This window comes from Zerene cesonia, chromosome 11 (assembly GCF_012273895.1).
Source record: "Zerene cesonia ecotype Mississippi chromosome 11, Zerene_cesonia_1.1, whole genome shotgun sequence".
Classification (NCBI taxonomy): domain Eukaryota; kingdom Metazoa; phylum Arthropoda; class Insecta; order Lepidoptera; family Pieridae; genus Zerene; species Zerene cesonia.
In genome coordinates this window covers 7,250,343-7,271,584 of record NC_052112.1, presented here as the reverse complement: position 1 = coordinate 7,271,584, position 21,242 = coordinate 7,250,343, and the positions used below count along the sequence as shown (strand labels likewise).

The window sequence follows — 21,242 nt, the reverse complement described above, 5'->3', positions numbered from 1 at the left end:
CAGATGATATACATCTGTTTCACTGATCGATTTTCTTTATGGACAAGTAGTTGATCAGCCTTCTGTGTCCTGCCAGACTAAGACATTTTTTTCTATTGTCCCCACCGGGAATCGAACGCAGGACCTCTCGGTTCTATGCTCACGCGTTTATCATTGTACCAAGGAGGGGGTCATTTTAATTCTAAATAATAACACTTAATTAATTACTCAGCTCATCAAAGGAGTACTAAATGTTGGCTTATGTGTTGGCACAACAATCAGTAAGGTTGCATTTTTTTTTCTGTTTCTTACTTTTATGCTTCCGCTTTAACTTGTAGCACTTAAGCTTATAATCTGACAATTTCATGGTTAAGTATCAGAACAATTTGCAATTGTAGTGCAGCAATAATATATTTTCTTTAAAATATCATTACTGCTACTATTTTACAATAGGATGTTAATAGAACAAATCTTAAAATGTTATGCATGTCTTATTGAAATTGTAGGGTTCCAGTGATTTAAAAGCCTACAAATACAATGAAGTAAAAACAATACAATGGCTTAAAAATAGAGTCCATAAATTATCTACTGTCTTAAAGGAAAAAAATCTTCATGTCACATCTGGTGCAACTTCTGCCACATTTGTAGCTAGTACGCTTACAAATGATTCTGTTGATGAAGGTGAGGACAATAAAATATATAGAAATTAATATTATATAGATTAGTATCACGCATGTACACACACACACACACACACACGCAGACATACTTTTTTTGTGAAAAAAAAGATAAAAGTGTAAAAGCATTCCTCCAACAATCAGCAACTGCTTTTTTTCAGAATTTTACCTTAAATATGCACATGGAATCATATCAGAATATCTGCAAGATGATTTAGTAGAATTGCTAGAAAAGCAATTTGATTTCAAAGCAGAACTAATTGAAACTATTGGGAAGAAAAGAAAATCTGATGCAAGTGAATTGATTGAATCACACAAAAAGATTAAATCTGAGCTAAAGGAAGAAACGGATGATAAATTGAGTGATTTTAGTTTTAGCAGTACTGAAATTAAAAAGCCAAAACCATTATCCGCAAAAGAAAAAGCAAGGCAAAAGGCAGCAAGTGGATCAAAAACAATATCAGCTTTTTTTACTAAGAAATAATTTAACCTGTATGAGAAAAACTTTCCATGTGAGTGTTGTAAAAAAGTAATGATTCAGATTCAGAACTATAAGTTATGAACGTGAGCTGCATATTATGTTTCATGTCTTATTATATCAACAGAAAAATGAAACCAAAAGAAAAAAAGGGGAGTTTTAACCCTGTACCCCATCCAATGTCCAGATGAGATTCACAATTGATTTTCTTATGTGTTTATTTTCTTAAGATATGAACTTGCAGCTTAGAGATAACAGGATGACCTATACCAATACAAATGAATGACAATGCAATCCATGGAAGCGCCCTGGGAAGGACTGAATTGGAAATAGGATGGTATCAGATGAAATCAATATAATTCATAAAATATAGAAATAAACAACCATAACTTTGTTTTAATTATTTATTTTAAATCAGTTACCAAAAATAAAATGAAGTTTTATCATAAACAAAGACAAATTAAAACTATCTTATATACTTTCTCGGGTCTCCAAACTATCTTTCTATTACATTTAATTTAAATTGTTTCAGTGTTGTAGGCGTAAAGGGGAAAGAGCGTAAAGGCATGAACGTTAGAAAATAAATATAAAATTCAGTAGAAATGTAAAAAAAATTGTAATATGAACTACTTGAGCATTGAATTTTTTTTTATTATGTATAATGTATAGTAGGACTGACCGCTTCCTCAATGTAGTGGTTATCGCGTGAGCGTAAAACCGAGCCGTTTTGGGTTCGATTCCCGGACTCGCAAAAATATCAATGTCCCGGTCTTGCAGGACACAAAAAGCTGATCACCTACTTGTCCATAAAGAGAATCGATCAGTGAAAGATGTACATCATCACACAGCAGGGCAAATTAATCAGCGAAAATCAATTATTTACAAATTTATTTAAATGGACTCGAAACATTTTTATTAAAAAAAATTGACCAAATTTTTTCAATGTTTTAAAAATTTCGTAGATATAAAGCATTTGTTAAGCAACTAAAAAAATAATAACATTTAAATAGATGGACGTTAAATTTTAAAACAAGCAGAAATTTCGCGAATTATACTAATGGCAACATTGTGTAGGTCGCGGGTCGCCATTGCGACGTCCATATTCGTTCCTATTACTTTACGGACATTCTGCAAACATTTTTAAGAAATTGACTTTTTAGTTATTTTAAGTGGTTCTTGAACAATTAGGACATTGTGCAGTGAACTCATGTGATATTTATTTTATATCATTGTGAATAAAGACTTGTATAAGTGCATAATAAACAAAAAAATCGCGGCCAATGTCAGCAGGCGTGTCAGATCAGGTATTTCATATTTATGCTATTTTGCGAGAATTATTTGGGTGATATTAGTTAGAAAAGAATATTAAATAACACGTAAATTCTTTTGTTTCATGGTCTTGGCGCGTGAAGCGGATGAAAGGGCAAGGGAATCAAGGTAAAGATGGCATTATGACGTTGCAGGTGTTTTCTCGATAGAAAGAATAGTACCGGGCGGCTTATGTCCGGTATTTGTGAATGCGCTACACTTGGCTTGATTTTCTGTTTTGAAACTAATGAACCCTTTTTATGTTTGTGAATTTCGTATTTATTGGACACGGTGATTCTTGCACTTTCATTAGGAACAGAAGAATTGAAAAAAAGTTTATGTTGCATATTATGTAGATAATCATCGCAGACTGTTTGTGAATTTAATAATGATTAAAATAACACCTTTACTTGTCAACTTACATAACAAACAGTGTTGCAGATTACAAGTTTGTATTTAATATTTCTAGGATATGAAACAATCAATGTATTTATGTTATAAATACTTGACACCACATAATATATTCAGTGAATTTTACAAAGTATATTGTATGTATTTTAAAAACAATTGTGAATTTTAGTTGAATTTTAAGTGTAAATAGGTTTATTGAGTTAAATACTTCATGTTATTTCAGTAAAAATGTGACATTCAGATGCATGGTCATATATCCCTTATTTGAATTAAAGTGCATTTATATATATGTTTAAGAATTATTACCAATTACCCAAATGATGTAACTTTCTATAAAACTCTCAGCCCATTATTAAAGAAATACTATCAAGCGACAAAGTTATCAAACATTTCACTTTCAAAATAAGCTATTAATCATTTACTTATCGTTGCATTTAGTTTAAACATAATACTGTCAGCTGATGAGTATTAGCAATGGTAAGCTGCAAACTTATTCAGTCACTAAACATTATTTTGAATTTAAGTCGGTAGAAAGCCAAATTTCATTGCTTTTCAAACATTTCAATTAAATTGATGTTATAAGTATACTTTAAAGAATAATTTCATACATTGACATATAATTTTATATTGTGCCAGACTTTGCTGAAATATATGTCATATTATATGCAACTAGAAATAGGAAAAAATATAAAAGTTATAGAGAAAACTATGTGCCTGACTGATTAAACTGAACTGATCAAGTATTTTCAAGTGTTCAAGATTCAAGTTTTAATAATTGAGGGCTGGTTTTTGTACTCAGGTTACTGATAAACATTTACATAACATGAACATTTGCAGAGGCTTACCACTCCCGGTTTAAAAGTATAAGACACTGTTGACAATGGGAATAAAAGAAAGGATTAGGAAGGATTTGAAGAACATGTGGGCACTTTGGCTCTCCAACTCACCAAATAAAACAGTGGCATTCTACTATTTCATGCATGCATGTTCTCTGAAAAATATTATATTGTTTCAAATGTTTAATGAGTTGGTGTTGTATTTACTTTATCAGTATAATAATATAATTCAATGTCTTACTCTATATATATATATATATAAAAATGATTACCTATTGGTCATGCCATCATGCGTGAACGGCTAGACTGATTTAAAAAATTCTTTCACCATTACAAAACTACAATTACACTGAGTGACAAGGGCTATATGTGTACCAAGGGAGAAACTGGGGCGAACAGGTAGTGGAAAAATATTTATATTAATATCACTACACAGTAAATTTAATTTATTAATATGTAGAAGTACTATGTAATCACACTACAGAGTGAGTATGAGCTGACTTCGGTGATAGGACACTTTTTATCCCGATTAAACACTCCCTTCAGATATAACAGGAATCTTGATATCTGAGCAGAGCAGGGAGCAGCATCTAGTTATAACATAATTGTATACTTTGAAAGATTTTAATATCTTTTATTATACACGAAAATATCTTAACTGCTATAGTCTGAAGGTTATTATGTTACAATTGTAGTGTATCTGTATAATTTTAACATCCCATACTATTAAGCATAGTAAGCTTAATAATATCGCTTATAGGAAATTATTCGAGCATATACTCATTTATCACATTAACAATTAAAAGTGAATATGTTTGTATAAATTCTTCTAGCCAAGCCATATCGTATATTTGTGTATGAATAATTGATAATATTTCTTAAACAACATCACCAATCATCAACATTAACATAGACTATTCAATAAGCTGAAATATTTACTTAATAATAACTACTGACAATTTATTCAATTAATACACAACTATTTCAGTAACAAATGCACCTAAAGAGCATCAGTTAGAGAGTGGTGGTGACGAGTTGGCGGAGGTATCATGGCGTCACCAGCAGCAACCCTCGTATGCGCCACCCATCTCGTCAGCGACAGACCCGTACAGCGCAGCAGGTAGGTACATATATTTTTAGTTAATTAATATAATGTAACAACAGAATTACATCATCTACACTCAGTACAGTATGGTTATTATTATTGATAATTTTAGGAGTATTCTTTGTAAACATTTTTTTTTTTTACATTTGCCACTCAGTCAGGTTTTGGGATTTGATTTTTTTAATCTGCTGTTGCAACTGCTTTAAGGTGATTAATTAAATTTATCTATGATTTTGTTTCAGGTTATTACGGTACAACAGCAGTTCCTTATCAAGCCTTCGGAGTTGGGGATGGAACATGGTCCACCAATGGCACAGACCCAATGACTTTTCTAGGAGGATACAATCCTCACGATTCATATGGAATGGACGGTAGCTAGTATTTATTCCAGTTGGCAAAGTTTAGATAACATTGCTTGTAAACTTATATGCCAAATTTGAATAAATAGGTTCTTATGTAGATTCACTGTACAAGCTACCATAAACTAAAAAAAAGAATATTGTTGACATAAATGTTCCATCCACCTGATCAAACTCATTACAACCTGCTTTGTTAAAATCATCCTTATATATTTTACAAATAATGTTTGCAAATAAATTTCAGGTGTTTTTGGGCCGTCAACGACGCCTTTTTCAACTGCCGCATTCGGACAACCAGCATCAACATTTAATTATTTCCCTGGAAATGGTGATTACTCTACCTGGGGACAATTAGGTCGTGCAAAACAATATGACGATTACTATAGAGCTGACGGACTTTATGTGCCAGATGGAATTAAAGCAGTGGAAACGGGCGTCCAGGCACTATCGCTTGGCGACCACAAGCACGACAAAGATCGCGCCCCCGAACTTAAAGATGTATCGAGTGGATCGCAACCCAAAAAGATGACATGGGCGTCTATAGCCAGCCAACCGGCCAAGCCGGCGCCCTCTTTGCAGAGTGGTGGATTGAAGAAGAAAGGTCCCGGCATGCCGCCACCGCCGATAGTGCCCGGCAAACACAATATGGACATTAGTACATGGGATGCTGGGAAGAGTGCGCCAGTGGTCACTGCTCCGCCGCCTCCGCCCTTGCAGCCGCCGCCGGTGCCGGCGCCGCTGCCGATGCCGCAGCCCGCGCCCGCCCCGGCGCCCATGCAGCGCGGGCCACCACCGCAGCACCAGCCCCCGCCGGCTTGGGCACACGCCCCACGCGCTCCGCCCCCGCTCCAACCGCGGCCTCCCATGCCCGCTCCCCCAGCTCCAACCCTACCTGTCCAACCGACCCCTGCCCCGGTTCCTCATCCGGTACTCGATGAACTGCGTGTTAAAAATGACTACAATCCTAAAGACTTTGATCTTAGCGCGCCTGGAGCTCGATTCTTTGTTATAAAGTCCTATTCTGAAGATGATATTCATCGTAGTATAAAATACGAGATCTGGTGCAGCACTGAACATGGAAACAAGCGTCTCGACTCAGCATATCGTGACCGTGAAAGGGAAGGTGGTTGTGTCTATCTCTTCTTCTCTGTTAATGGTAGTGGACATTTTTGTGGAATGGCTCGTATGACGAGTGCGGTCGATTACAACTCCAATTCTAATGTGTGGTCTCAGGACAAGTGGAAAGGTCAGTTTCGTGTTAGATGGATTTACGTCAAAGACGTTCCTAATGGACAACTTCGTCACATAAAATTGGAGAACAACGAAAATAAGCCTGTGACAAACTCGCGTGATACGCAAGAGGTGCCGCACGCTAAGGGTTTACAAGTATTACGTATAATGCACAGTTATTGTCATTCTACGTCTATCTTTGACGATTTCATCCACTATGAGCGTCGTCAGGAGGAGGAGGATTCGAAAAAAGTGCCACACCCAGCTCCTCAGGATAATCGTGAAGAACATGAGGGAGGAGGTCGTGGATATCGCAATTACCGTGATTATCGTGACGGACGGGACGGTCGGGACCATCGGGATGGAAGAGAGCCGAGAGACCACCGCGACGGGAGAGAGCCACGCGATCAACGTGAAATGCGTGATTCACGTGATTACAGAGATGATAGGGATGGCCGCGATAATCGTGATCATGGATATCGCGACCGAGACTCTAACTACAGACCCCATCATAAGGTGTATATTTTTAATATATAATCTTACCTTACTTTTTATTTTTTTAACAATTGCTTTTGAAAACACTCGTAATTTTTTTCAGGATCGCGATGGTTCACGGGGACGTGGGCGACCTCGTAACTAAATGTTTACGAAGTCGACGAGGACTGGCTTCTCTCCATAGAAAACTAGAGCTCAAGTCAATATTGGTATCGCATTGCAGCATATGTATGCCTTTGTCGACATGCATAAGTTGAGGAACCTAACAGCCAATGACGTGATTCGCGTTGTTACGTTGAAACTTGAACAATTGCGTAAAAATAGTATATCTTGAACAGTGATTAATTAACTAAAAACATTCAACAAATTAAAAATGTGCTAAATGATATTATCTACTGGAAGAACATTACTAAAACAAATGACTAGTGAACAGAACATTAATTGATAGTCATGTGTTGGTTTTCATCATACACAAAGAGTGTGGTATTGTGGACATTTTTTCAAATTTGTGGACTGAAACAACAAATATAGTAATTTTATAACTAGGAAAATCTGTGGTGAGAGGGGTTGATCCTCTTAGAGACTAGGTGAAGAATAAATTAAAAGTAACAAAAACATCAAATGTACACTGAGTGTAGTGTTCAAATCCATTATAAGTGTTTGAAAAAATATGGAAATTTCAGTTAAATATCAGTGGCTACTTGTATACCTTTTATATTTACATGTAATTGTATTCACATGTGTGGACATTTTATATACGGTTTTTAAATCAACGAAATTCTCTCGTACATTGAAATCAGTTTATCATTATATTACCTTGAATGTACTATAAATTTGTTCATTGAAAATGTAAATGAACTAATATTTCGACAAAACTGTTTTCACATATGTACAGAAGACTGTTTGTTGTTGTTTAAATGTGTACATAATAATTGTGTATTTTATAAAAAATGACAAAAATATTTACTTCTAAGTGAAACAACAGTGTAACGAGAGAAGATATTGAGTGTATATTTTAATTTTACTCTCCTTTTATTTTTTTAATTCCCCCACCTTATTTTTAAAGTGCCTTTTCATTTATTATGAATTAAAGTTTTTCAAATCAATATGATTTGTGTTATACGAGCCTCCTAATATATTTGTTTTATTTGTCATCAACAAAGTTTATGAATATATTATGCAAATATTAACAAACCCTCATTTTTGAGGCAATATTTTCCATTTTTTTAGTATGGAAAAAAATCACATTTAAGTTATGCTCATAATTATTATTGTAATTGTTTGCATCATACAATCTGCAGTGTTGATTTTGAATAAAACTATGTGAATCATTGATACTGAATTAAAATCAGTCCTAGACATTGTTAAGCATTATTTTTATTTAAACCTCGAAACATGAAATCAAGAACTTAAGTCCGATAACTCAACAACTTGAAAAATGATTTGCTTCTTACCAGAGACCACATAGATATAATAAATACTTCCATAAATTCGCAACCCTGTATAAGTCCTAAGTTACCTACCTATATTTTTCCAGATTTTCGTGAAATTACCTGATTGTTAAAACGGTCTTTATGTGAAATTCAAAGTAACTATTTCCAGTGCTTTTTAAGGTGAATTTAAACCAAACGAATAGACTGAATGTTAGAACGAGAGCAAGAGCTTAGTTTTTTTTGTTGTAAAAGAAAACTTGTTTTCTGAATTCAACGAGCAAAAGGCTAAGAACTAGAATTCCACGTAAAGTTCTGACGTATGCAAACCGCTAGAATACAATACACACGCATAATTGCTTAACGTAAATCGATGGGACTTACTGATTATTATATTCGAAAAGGCAAACCTATAAGTACTAACATCAAATAACAGGACAATAGTTTTGCGAAAACTTGCGCAATAGATACAAGATAGCATGGTGCATCACCTGCTAGACCACCATAAGCTTAATGTTTCGGGGCATGTTTGACTTGCTAATGAATTAGAAGCTTGAGACGACACACTTGTATAATTTATAAGTCTCACGAAAGTGCTAAGATGTTATCATTACAATATCGAAATTCTGTATATATACGATCAACTAAATAAAATCAGAAGAAAAGTAATGCAACATCACGTAGCTGCGTTAATATATTGTATTGTTTATTTTAAATTTTTAAATAAATATTTTTCTTTCTACCTTCTATGTTGTCTGTATTACCTATTCACAGTATCTATGTACTGGCAACTTTTAACTGTCGGTAATGTCATTGTCATGTGTCAAGTAAATTTATTTCTGAACGACAGTGCAGCGGCTAGTGTAAATTTTTGTTTATGTTTTTAAAAGCAATGCATTTTAGACAAATGTTATTATAATTTTGATATTTGTTTTATTCATTACATGGATATATGGGTTTTTGTGATAACGTAAAGGTCCTCTTTAGCAAGCATTTGGGAAGGATGCAATGTTTATTCCCATTTGGAGCCCTGCGACTTGCTGTTCGGCCACAGTCTCTCGCAAGTCGCATTTTAGTTTTGGTCTCTGAGGTGACACTACGTCTTTCGCTTTGAATTAACAAAACAATGTTATCGAATTCGTATCAGAGTTTGATTTACGATGGACGATAATAAAATGATTTTGATACGATATCAGACTTTTCTTAAACACTCGACAGACAATAACTGCGATAGACAAATTGAGTGAGAGTGACCAGCTTTAAGATATATCTGTAAAAATGAGACATGCATTCAGTCGAAATGCAAAAAAGTGTATCAGTGCAAGTAAATAGTGATTTCGCGCTTTTCCTACCCAGCGGGGTGTACGAAATTACAAAAATGGAGCCACGATCAAAACTTCGAAAAGTGATATTGTTTTGCTTACTACTTTCACTTTTTGGGATGGTTGCATTTGGATATTTTTGCCCTGATCAGGTATGTATTCCTAATGTTATTGGACTGCATTAAAAAAATGTTAAAATTGTGTAATTGGCATTAGATTTTGGTAATTTTTGATAAATGTAAAGCTGTAAAAACACGAAGGATTTTTAATAGTTTTTTATTTATTCTTTTTTTATAATTATAAATATTCAGAATAAAGTATATTAATTATTTGAAATATAAGTTTTTGAACTTCTTTTACTTTTAAAAATAAAAATACGAAACAAATCATATTTTTGAAACATATGAAATAAATAATTTCTATAAAAAAATAATGTAAATAAATATAATATATTTTGAATTAAAAATTAACAAACCATTATTATTCTGAATACATTAATTGATTTACTGCACATTTTGAGAATCCCTATAAAGCATAACTTAAATAAATTTCTTTAATACTGTGTTTTAGAGGTGAATTAATAATTAAATAATTTTTATTACAATGTAACATAAGGCCTATTCTATTCCAAAAGAATTCTTAAAGAGAACATTATAATGTCAACTAAATAGCAATAGTCTTAAGAACCTTAAATTGTGTGCAAAACGTTTTAGAAACATTTTTTTTTTGTATATTTAGTCAAATTGTATTGAGAGAATACCATTCTGTAGGTAGTGAGATTAGCACATTCAAACAAAAAATTCTTCAGCTTTGTTTTATTATGAATATACTATATATGTTCATATATATTCATATTTATAAATATTCATAAATCCTTATCGAGTTATGTGAAATAAGATGTTTTAAAAAGGGATCCAAATTACACATAATATTTATGTGCTAAGAACATTGGTTTAAGACTCGAAATCAATTCTAAAATGCAAAATTTTGTGAAGTCTTGCAGTTCTGTATATATTATAAAGTATTGTGTATTACTATATACTATATAGTTTATGCATATAAACTGTAAGTTGCCATATATATTATTTCTTTTACCATAATGGCAACAGTTTGTATATTGACTATCACATCAGTGTAACAACTTTGTAGTCCAGGGTTTTCAAGATACTAATAGCTTATCTAAAACGGTAGACTAGATGGCTAAATATTTAAAAATTTTAAATTAAGTGTCTTCTTTAGGTAGTAGTTAAATAAATTTAAGTTTCTGATCTTCAATTAAGATCCCTAAAAATTTATTTTGATTTTATTAACCAACTTAAGTAAACAGCATTAGTTTTTTATTAGTTATCCATATTTATTCATATGTATATTTGAAAAATAGTCTTTTTATTACTATAGCATACTGGAATTTACTTGTGTTAGGTTTGAATGTAGAGATCTAGTCCATTCTAATGAGACATGGTAACACTAACAATGACTTCACTAATTAAAGAGGGTGGCAAGTGGTGTTCATTTGTTTAAGTTTAACCAACTACTAGGAAGTGGGTTGTAAAGTTGGAATACTATAAATATGTGTGCATTTCACATGTTATTTATATATTTTAGTTCTATTATATTAACGCATGCAGTAGAAAATTATTTTTTCTATACCAATATTGTAAAGAGAAAAGATTTATTGTGTGTGTGTGTTAAATCAATCAACTCCTCCTGACTGGTTCAACCGAAGCCGACGCAAAGCTAGCAGTTTTGTATGACACATGGCATTCAGATGGATAAGATATACATTCATAAATGTATATACTACGTCCATGTATATATACGATATATCTATACATAGTTGTCAAAATTCTACTTTGCTATTGAGGTTTAATACATATGCAGTGGCCAGTGCATCTATATAAATCTAAAAATAATTCATCTTTTTGAAAATTTGATTAAAATGAATAAAAAATATTGCAGCACCGTAAAGCACATAATTGAATCTTAAATCGTAGTGTTTTGTTGTCCTCGTCCAATAGGGAATAGGCCGTATAAGGCAACCTGTCGCGCAAGTTCCATAATGGTATCAACGAGGTGCTGCCCATTAACGACAAACATCACGCCTCTGCCTGCAATCACTGTTTTAAATGTAAGCTCTCCACGCACACTCGATGTTTTATGGAAATGAGCGATGTGCCTACTGTCTAAGTCGTAACTGGCTATGAGCTTTCAATATGCGCCGTTTGTTAGCGCTGTTGAAGTTTTAATTAAATTGCCGACATTTATTACCCCGTTGCTGTATCATAATAGACGCGGTTACGAGCTAGCTCACGATACGTAGTCAAAAGGAAATTTAAAAAGTTACGTAACGGTTAGAGTGTTAAATTGAGTAAGTGTCGAGGAGTGCGACACATAAAGTGCACGCCAGTAACTCGAGACGAGCATTGTATCAACTTGAAATACCACTTCCAACTTCCCCATTTTGGTCACACGCTTAACATTCGAAATGCGAGACAAAGAATTAAATTGCATCTTATGCGAGTCGTTTGCGCGTATTGTCCAAGTGTTTGATATCCAAAAAAGGAGACAGTGGGCTGTTTTGCCCGTCCCGTCGCAGGCAGGATTGCGCCGAGCATATTAATGGGCAGGATGACACCTGGTATATATATTTACGCCGACCCATTAAAATATAAAACCATTTAATGAAATTGGCGAGCAATTAAATAATCTATGTATATCGCCACAATGATCTTATTCCCCGGTCGTGCTTTACAACCTACTAATCATAGTGTGCTTAAATGTCGCTCATTAGATATAAATATACATTGAAAGCAGTTGACCTTTCTGCGACGATAAATCTCAGTCGGCCCCTAAGAAAATTATTACACAATCTTTTTAAAAACAGACTGTAATACAGTAATTTGCTGCAATACTCCAATTATGTATTTAGCATCGTTGTGAGAGATATGCTGTACGATTCAGGTAAATGGATAATGAGTGACTTGAGAAGTTTTCGTTCTTTACCAGTAAAGTTGAAGTTTTCGGAATTCTCCAACGGAGTCGTAAATACCTTCAAATTGTATGACATGTGAATGCTATTATGAAACCAAAAAAAAAGCTTAGATATTCTTGGTAAATATGCTAAGAAGATATTTTTGATAATGTTCATTCTATAAATTTCCAAAGATTAGCGTATTGAAATTACTATAATTTATCCATATAGTTTCAGGTTAGGCTTCATATCGCTACCTACCTACTATTAGAGTGATAAGTTATTTATTCATAAATTTACAAACGGTGTACGTGCCTCTGCCGCCCTACTGCCCAAACATGTAGTATTACGTAAGGCCTAGACCTATTAGGTCAATTATTTTGTCAACAAACAATCGTATTTGCAAGTATTATATGATTCAGGATCCGCTCTCAAAACAGTAAGGTTCCAAAACATCCTGAAATAAATATGCGACTTTGTATGGAAAAAAATAGTCAAATTCGTTTAAAAAGTGGAAGCACACTTTCTGTGACAAATTTTCTGTACATACTAGTTCTCGGTCGATCAATTACTTCCTTGCATATTGTAGGCGTTAAAACAAATTCAATTTAACCTATCACACAGCGGGCAGGTCAGCACCAGGAATTTTAATAAAGACCACTGAATTAGTTAAATACACGCGAGCATAGCGTTTGCTTAGTTCATTGCCGATTGTAAATCTTGTTGTAACATTGTTTTAATTAATGACATTATTTAAACGTACATGCACCAACATTACCAAGTTAAATGAAAGACTGGCAACATTACTTAGTAAGATATATTATTATGAGGATACTTCACCAAGTAATGTGAACAAATTGCGGATTCTTATAGATATTTAACTGGAACAAAGTATCGTTGTTTTTTAGGTTAGTAAATTGTGCATTTAGTTTACTTTATTCGCTATATTTTTTATTTATACGTCGCTTAGAGATTTCCTTTTTTTAAATATTTGAGATAACATTTTAAGATAATAGATATAACCAATACTTTAATTCTTTTTCGCAATTCAAACATTTCTTTCCTTTTGCCTAGTAGTGTTTGTATCCATCGAGCGTTTAAAATTGCATTAAATGCAAGATGGGTGTGTTAAGTAAATACAGTCGGCGCCAGATCTTGTTTCTTCGTATAATATTGCATTGAAGCGGCTGTCGAAGTATCTTCGTTTGTAATCTGATACAAATAACCGCATGATATATGAGCAGATGCGTTTTTAACCGTAAGCATTAATTCAATCGATAATGCAGTAGGTATCTTTAATTCACAGACTTTAAGCAAAATATATGATTGCTTTATTTTTATACTATTTTATCACCCACTGCGTATGATGCGCTACAATATGATTTCATTTTATCATACAATATCAAGATATTTCAGATTTTAGTATCGCTTTTTTAAATTGTGAGACATGAAAACAAAAACATTGCTGTTTTCATTTAACCGTAACGAGCATTTTATCATATTAATTGATTAGGAGTTAATAAATCCTATTTAATTTTTAGTTTTATAGCACTGAAATGCTTTTATAAATGGGAAAGTTTTCTGTTCTTTCAAAAAATTTCTCGTTAATAAATCCTTTCAATTCGAGTAAAAGTTAACGCAAATGTTATAAAGTTTACTAGGCTATTTTAATATTTAATATGCTAATTACGCTACAATTATAAAAAATACAACGACATCGTAAGTTAAGTACTATCAATTATTGTACTTTACGATATAACGAGTCAGCAATAGATAGATTAATGAGATTTCAGTAGACGGAGGCTTATATCCTTTTCCTCACCCTCCGCAGTTCATTATTTGTTTTCCGTCATCAATCCTTTCCTTATTCTTTACCTCTTAAAAGCGGGCAATGCATTTGCAGCGGCCTCATCCCTGCAAATGTTGATGGGCTCAGTTGCCCGATATCACATAAAAAAATTAGTTCAGGCAAAGTTTTAGACTTACTTGTTTTAAATTTTCTTCATTATATTAAAGTTTTAGTGCTCTTAGAAGATTTCAATGGACTAATAAATAGTTTTTTAACTTTATTCAATATACGTATATCCATATCCTATATATATATATATATATATATATATATATATATATATATATAATGTGTTTCACCTATTTAACTTCCTGCGGACTGCGGTGTGCATTCCTCATTTCTTTTGTTAAATAACTGATTAAGCTCACGACTCCTAAACGTGCTCCGAATTCTGTAACAGTGTCAGGGATAGAACGTGCAATTTGACCTGGAAAGGATAGTAAACTATACAATAATTTAGACCTCATACAAAAGACTCGATAAGATAGTGCTCGTAATGAAATAGCTGTATAAGTTACTGACCTTTTGATTGAATGAAACAAAAGTCATGGATACGTGAAGCGAAAACTCAATGTTGTTGACGCAGCGTTCCACGCGATACGTTGTATTGTATCATGTTAGCTTATAACACGCAATTAAATTAGCATGAGTTGAAAATACAGTTACATAAAAGTAAATAAACGATTGCATGGTATGGTAAAGGTGAAGGAATTTTATCTAAGCCAGGTGTCAGCTGAAAATAGGCTCCAGTCAAGCGAGCAGTTTTGTTATGGATATTTTACATATATTTTTATCTTTTTATATAAAAATGCACTATTAATATTTACAAGTGGGCTCTTAAAGAACAAGATTGTTGAAAAATTTCAAAGGTCCTCTATTTTCTTAATATTTGATAATTGGTAGATAGTTCTGTTATGCCTGATCCAGAATGACTTTGATACGTCGAGTAGTTCTTTTATCAAATAGGCAGCATTATTTATCCAATATCTTACAAAATTTTATAGAACACTACTTTTACATTAACTAAATGTAATTTATCATTAGATAAGTAATATATAATAATGTTATAACTTTCAACAAAGTTTTAGAAGAAAAAGGAATCCGGCTGCTATATATACCATATTATAAGTCCTGAAAAACCATGGCACGATTTTCATGGCTGTGCTGAGCAAGTTTGTATGTATCCTTGTTCCATGGTCTCTAGGGCATTAGGTACATAATAATATAGTGCACCTATATAACATACTATTTCATATAATATATCAAAAGAATTTTTTTTTTATGTCATAACGGGCAGCTGGGTTGGTGGTTCGCCTGATGGTAAGCGATCATCACCGCCCATGAACATTCCCAGATGTAGTGCCTCTGCGAATATGTTGCCCGCTTTTATGGGGTAAAGGAAAAGGAAAGGATTAACGACTGAAAAGTAGAAATGGACTGGGACGGATGAGGAAAAGGAAATGGGCTGGAATGGGCCCACTCACCGTACGAAACACAGTGGCATGCCACTATTTCACGCCGGTTTTCAGTGGGGGTGTGTTACTTCCCCGGTGCGAGCTGGCCCAATTCGTGCCGAAGCGTGCTCGACTCTCACAATAGAAAAGTTTCATAGAAAATCCTAGTGTATATTTTGGCATATTTTTTCTATTCTACATATTCAAATGCTATTAAGGCACGGTTCATGTTGGACATTATTTAAAAAAAATTAATTTTTAAAACAAATTATTGTACAAATTTTTTAAATTGACAAATTCTTACTAAAACACTGAAAAACTTGTGAGCAGAAGACCAAACCTCCCAAATTACTTTTGACCCTGCCAAATTTAAGCATTTTTGCGGGCTTTGAGTAAGTAAAGCGTTTTTAACACCTCAAACAGCGCAAATTAAAATGTTTACCGAACCGTGCTCGGATAGTTCTGGTACAGATGGTTAAGATAAAGGACGCGTCTGGTTGATGGGACAGCAATAGCCTATTGTGGTGATAGGACGAAAATAAATAGCAAGAGTATTGTTCCCAGCCACTGCAGGGAAAATGGAAATAAAACTTTATGCTGTTGTAATTAGGTTTTAAAATGGTTATGGGCAACATGTGTTGCTTTGGCCGGCAATCGTATTGGTTCAACGCGAATAGTACAAGGGCAACATTTATTGCAAACTTGTATTTCATTTTTGATGCGGAAATAGAAAAGAAAAATTGCGGCTTGTTCTATTATGTTTTATCTATATCTATTGCGGATCCATCTATTGCGGAGCGGATGTTTGGAGAATGCTTTCGTTTATTATTCCGACATTTCCGGTCCTTTCGTTTGTTAGGCATTTTGTGTTTGAATAGTAAATGAGGTGATACATGGAACTTAAAGAAATAAATTGAGCTTTAATATTTATAGGATTGCCCTTTTATCGAGCGTAGAAACATGTTTTCTAATTTTCAAAGCGTTATTACTTATTATACGTTATAATGTCACTATTAAATATATTACAAGAATTGAAATATGGTGATATAAGCATTGTATTAAATTCGTTCTCTCCTTTCAATAACTCTCTTCTCATTCAGAAGATTTAATCGTGACATTATATTAAGATACTGCATTGCCAGATGCATGAAACTGTTACTTAAACATGCTCTAAGAAAACCTTGTGCTATAAAGATTTTTCGCTGAGTTAAGTTTTGATAAGAAACTATCGACCTTTAGCGACAAATTCTAACGTCGTTAACATGAGGGTAGAGAATTGGGCCAAGGTCATAACAATCGTGAAATTGCTTTCCCAAAAATATATTTTGACATAAATTAGTGTGAAATGCATAAAAGTTAAATTTAAAAAAAAAAATTAAATAAACATAATACCAATTGTTTTTTAAGTATTTACAAATAAACAATTATCAATGTATTATTATTTTTTAAACGTTTTAAATCAACTGCTAACAAACACTAGGTCAATATTATAATACATTATTTTCTAAGTATTGAATTTGTGTAGATATTGTGTAGACTGTACCTACGTTGTACGTAGAACAGGGATTTATGCGGAAAGAAAACCAGAAATTTATACGTAGCTAATGATTATTTACAACATTTGTATTGCTCAGCATTGAAAACCTGGTACGCTAATGATGTTCTGAATAGGACCGTTGTAAAGCAAGAATCTTCTCGCTTATAGTTTGTATAGTAAGCATATAAGAAGTATAAGGTGCATAGTTATGCATGTAGTGTAACCAATATATAAGCTATCGACCGACGTCCCAAAAACTAAGCAAGTTTTCAATTATATCGCCGTGGGGTTTTCAACTGATTTATTGTGATTCTTCTCGTGTTTGATAGGGATATGTTGTCATTTGTCCCATTTTAGAATTGAGAGTGGTACCTCCGCCGGGATCGGGGGAGGTACCACTCTCGGATCGGGACCTTTTTTATAGAAAAAGATTATAGTTTATAGAATATAATAGACAGACAAGTATAAGTTGACCTGGATTTTACAGCACAGTCAACAGTTATTAACTAGTGGTCGATAATAATTAATAACTCTACTATACTTCTAAGTACTAATGAATAGCACATCAAAGTTGTTCGAAGGAAAAATATGATACTTTTTTTAATATTTAAATATCAAGATAACGTAACGATCAAATAAAAAAGCAAGCCTTGAATAAATTGAATGAGACATTAACTTTATTGGTTTGTTATATATATTTAATGAGAAAAGGCATTTCGATCATAATCATCACCTAGCATTCGTGCCTATGGTAAAATGTCATTTATATGGTGTACCGCCGAACGGCCAAACTACATTATCCCGACCATCGGTTTATCGGAAATTTTATCTGATAAGCTATCGGTTATTATATCAGCTTAACGGTTATTAGTTTCAGGTCAGCGCGTTATCGATGTTTTGTAAAACTTATCTGATTGAACCTGCCTCGCGAACTTTTGTTTGCTCGCATTAAGTGAAAGCACTGAAATGGTTTAATGCTGCATTATCACGATTGGATAAAATTATTCTCATACCTATTTGTTTATTTATTTATTTTTTAAGTAATTGCAAAATGAATACGGGTTCGATCGATTAATTGCTTTCGTATATTTCTTTGTGTTTGTGTGTCTGGTTTATTGATATCGTGACGTGATTATGCTTTGTTCGTAGATTATAGATATTGTTAACAGATGTTTCCAAAAACTAAGAAGGTGCTCAATTCGACTGGTTTCTTTAGTCCGAGGGTTTTTGACTTAATGTCATTGTAATTGAATACATGTAAAACCGATGTTATCCCTCCGGCACGTCGGTTGTCTCTTTTGTAGAAAATAATTATTTTGAATATAACGCGGTCGAGGAAAAGAATAAAACATGAATACATACAATCTTAATAATATATACGTCGGATTGTCGGGTAATACAATCCAATCAAATAGCGTAGGTGTTCCACTGAGATGGCAAATTGTAGCAGGTGGATGGATTGTTAGTTAAGAACAAACAAATCCGGAATAAAGTCACGCGTTGTGTATCCAATTAGTAGTTGTTCGGGTGTTACCAAAAACTATGGCGGCGTGTTAATGTGAGCAACATTAGTATCAGCTGGAGTGCTGATTGCGACTATGTTAATGGTTTAAGGGTACTCGGCCCTCTTCATTAGCCGAGCAAACAAGTGGGGCGCTGTTTTATCTCGTCACCCTCTTAACCTCCCACTGAGTTTTAACATTTGCGAAGATGAATATAAGACGAGTTCGAGCTCAAGTTTTATTACGGTTTAATAGACAAATTGTGCTTGTTTATGGAGGTAAAATAAACCTCGTCCGGTAACTTTTTAATTTTCTTCGCATCGTAAAGGGGAAATATCGTGTTAGAAAGAATGTCGTAAATTTCAACTTGCTGTTGTATATTCTCTAGATAAGTTAGGTTATTCTACTATCGTAGCATTCCTTGGCGTGAGCACGCTAAGCTGTTAACAAAACTTAGTCTCCAATAAAAAAAAAGGATAAATAAAACAGAAGCGAAAATTAATTCTCTTTGTCGAGGCTAGTATAATCCCTAACGCGTGCCATTTTTGTTACGTAATACAGAGACGTTAAAAATGTTAATTAACAATGATTTCCATCGATGCGAAAACGCGTTATTAACTCTGCGTGTGTTATGCAGATAGTTTGATATTGCAATGCATAATTATTTATTGTTATTGCGAAAATAAAATGCCATTTGATTCATTATGACCTGCTGATTGTGCACAACGGAACTATGAATGATTGAATTGTTCAAACGAATGTTTTATTGTAAATTGCTGATTTAAGCTCACGAATGATTTATTACATTGCTTTTAGTGACAATGTTTTGCATCTATCCGGATTAAATTTATTGCAATAGTTGCCTGATATTATCACGAATGTTACAAGTTTATTATAAACAAAATGATAATTTGGAAAGAAAAGCTAAGAGCCAAGGAGGAAAATACATTAATTACTCTAAATAAACATTATAAGTGACCCAACGGGCAACATAAATTCATTAAAACAAACGAATTTCGCGAACCGACATAAATCAGACCTTTTCGTTGCAATGTTTAAAAATGATATAGCGCTTTATTACGCGGCCATATAAATGGTGATACAGCGATGACAGTAACAAATGACTTTCAGGTTTGCGTCGTATCGCCCAGGGAGAGGGTGGCGGAGTCCCTCGCCCTCACGTACGCGGAGGCGCCGGGACGGCCGCTGCCCGACGCGATCGTGCAGCCGGGCCTCTCGTACGACGAGGTGCTCCATGATGACTTCAGATTTGACCTCAACGCCCACGATGTTATGGTCTTTCTACATATACAGAAGACCGGAGGCACGTCGTTTGGACGGCACCTCGTTATGGATCTCGATCTGAAGGTCAGTCGATTTTGTCTTTGTACATTAAGTGAAATCTAACGCACTAAACTGATTTTACTTAATTTGTTTATAATCCAAATTTGTACATATAATGACCGGTTTCGAGACATTTTTGTCTTATTTACATGCAGTTCTATATATGCGTATAAGTACAAAGTAGAGTATAGTAAATAAAGTATATATATAGTATAGGAGTATAGTATATAGAGTACCTATATAGTTTTTTATCTCATAGCGGGCAACTTAGCTGGTGGTCCGCGATGGTAAGCGATCACTACGCCCATGAGCAATCGCAGGGGTAGTGCCTCTGCGAATGCGTTGATCGCTTTAAAAGGATAAGAAAGGGATTGACGACTGGAAAGAAGCAATGGACTGGGAAGGGCGAGGAAAATAACACAGGCGTTCGTCTACTGGTATTTCGACTTGGGAAAAAAATTTGATTGAATTGGGACCGGTCGATTAAACTTTGTTCAACAAGCTAAGGCAGCGATTTTTTGTCGAAATTACTCTTGTAGATTGATTACACCTATCACTTCTATATCGTATAATGAAAGATTTTATATATGTACTTAAATATATATAGGTACAGCTAGCGTAAATACAGGAGTCATTCGGATTCGGATCATTTAAATTCGTGTCAAATAATTACCACCCAAAATCGAATCATATGCTGTACAGTGATTTTATTTGAAAACGCGGGGAAGACTTGTTTGAATGCGAATATTAGTATATCATGTGTTTCTGTAACACGACCAATCAGCAGCACATTAACTGTATATTATAATTAGCGTTTTCCGAAAGCCGCTGTGTGAATAAACTTTGAACGTCGTAATGTATTGCAACGTTCACAATACACGAGCGTTTAGATTAAAATTTCATCCAACCAAACACAATTCAGCATTTTGGCTGTTTGGCAGCGGTACATTCGCGA

At 33.9% G+C, this 21,242-nt stretch overlaps 3 protein-coding genes across 6 annotated transcripts in view; all 3 read left to right on the top strand.

Annotated features, from left to right (window-relative positions):
- Positions 1–230: 230 nt before the first annotated feature.
- LOC119830566 (ribonuclease H2 subunit B) lies at positions 231–1,517 on the top strand. Its single transcript, XM_038353627.1, has 3 exons — positions 231–260; positions 486–660; positions 818–1,517. The coding sequence occupies exons 1-3, from the start codon at positions 231–233 to the stop codon at positions 1,138–1,140; spliced, it is 528 nt and encodes a 175-aa protein (XP_038209555.1). The 3' UTR covers positions 1,141–1,517.
- Positions 1,518–2,208: 691 nt separating this feature from the next.
- LOC119830013 (YTH domain-containing family protein 3) lies at positions 2,209–8,246 on the top strand. 4 transcript variants are annotated; one of them, XM_038352826.1, is made up of 6 exons: positions 2,209–2,438; positions 2,547–2,571; positions 4,678–4,809; positions 5,037–5,045; positions 5,398–6,899; positions 6,982–8,246. In XM_038352826.1, the coding sequence occupies exons 1-6, from the start codon at positions 2,415–2,417 to the stop codon at positions 7,021–7,023; spliced, it is 1,734 nt and encodes a 577-aa protein (XP_038208754.1). In that variant the 5' UTR covers positions 2,209–2,414; the 3' UTR covers positions 7,024–8,246. The 4 variants fall into 4 exon arrangements, with proteins under 4 accessions (XP_038208754.1, XP_038208753.1, XP_038208752.1 ...); XM_038352825.1 differs by having other exon boundaries at positions 5,037–5,165; XM_038352824.1 differs by having other exon boundaries at positions 5,037–5,168.
- Positions 8,247–9,593: 1,347 nt separating this feature from the next.
- LOC119830035 (heparan-sulfate 6-O-sulfotransferase 2) overlaps positions 9,594–21,242 on the top strand; it is a 77,537-nt gene continuing 65,888 nt past the window's right edge. The window contains exons 1-2 of the mRNA XM_038352865.1: positions 9,594–9,782; positions 20,075–20,311. Coding sequence (XP_038208793.1) covers positions 9,594–9,782; positions 20,075–20,311 — 426 coding nt within the window. The remainder of the gene's footprint in view (positions 9,783–20,074; positions 20,312–21,242) is intronic.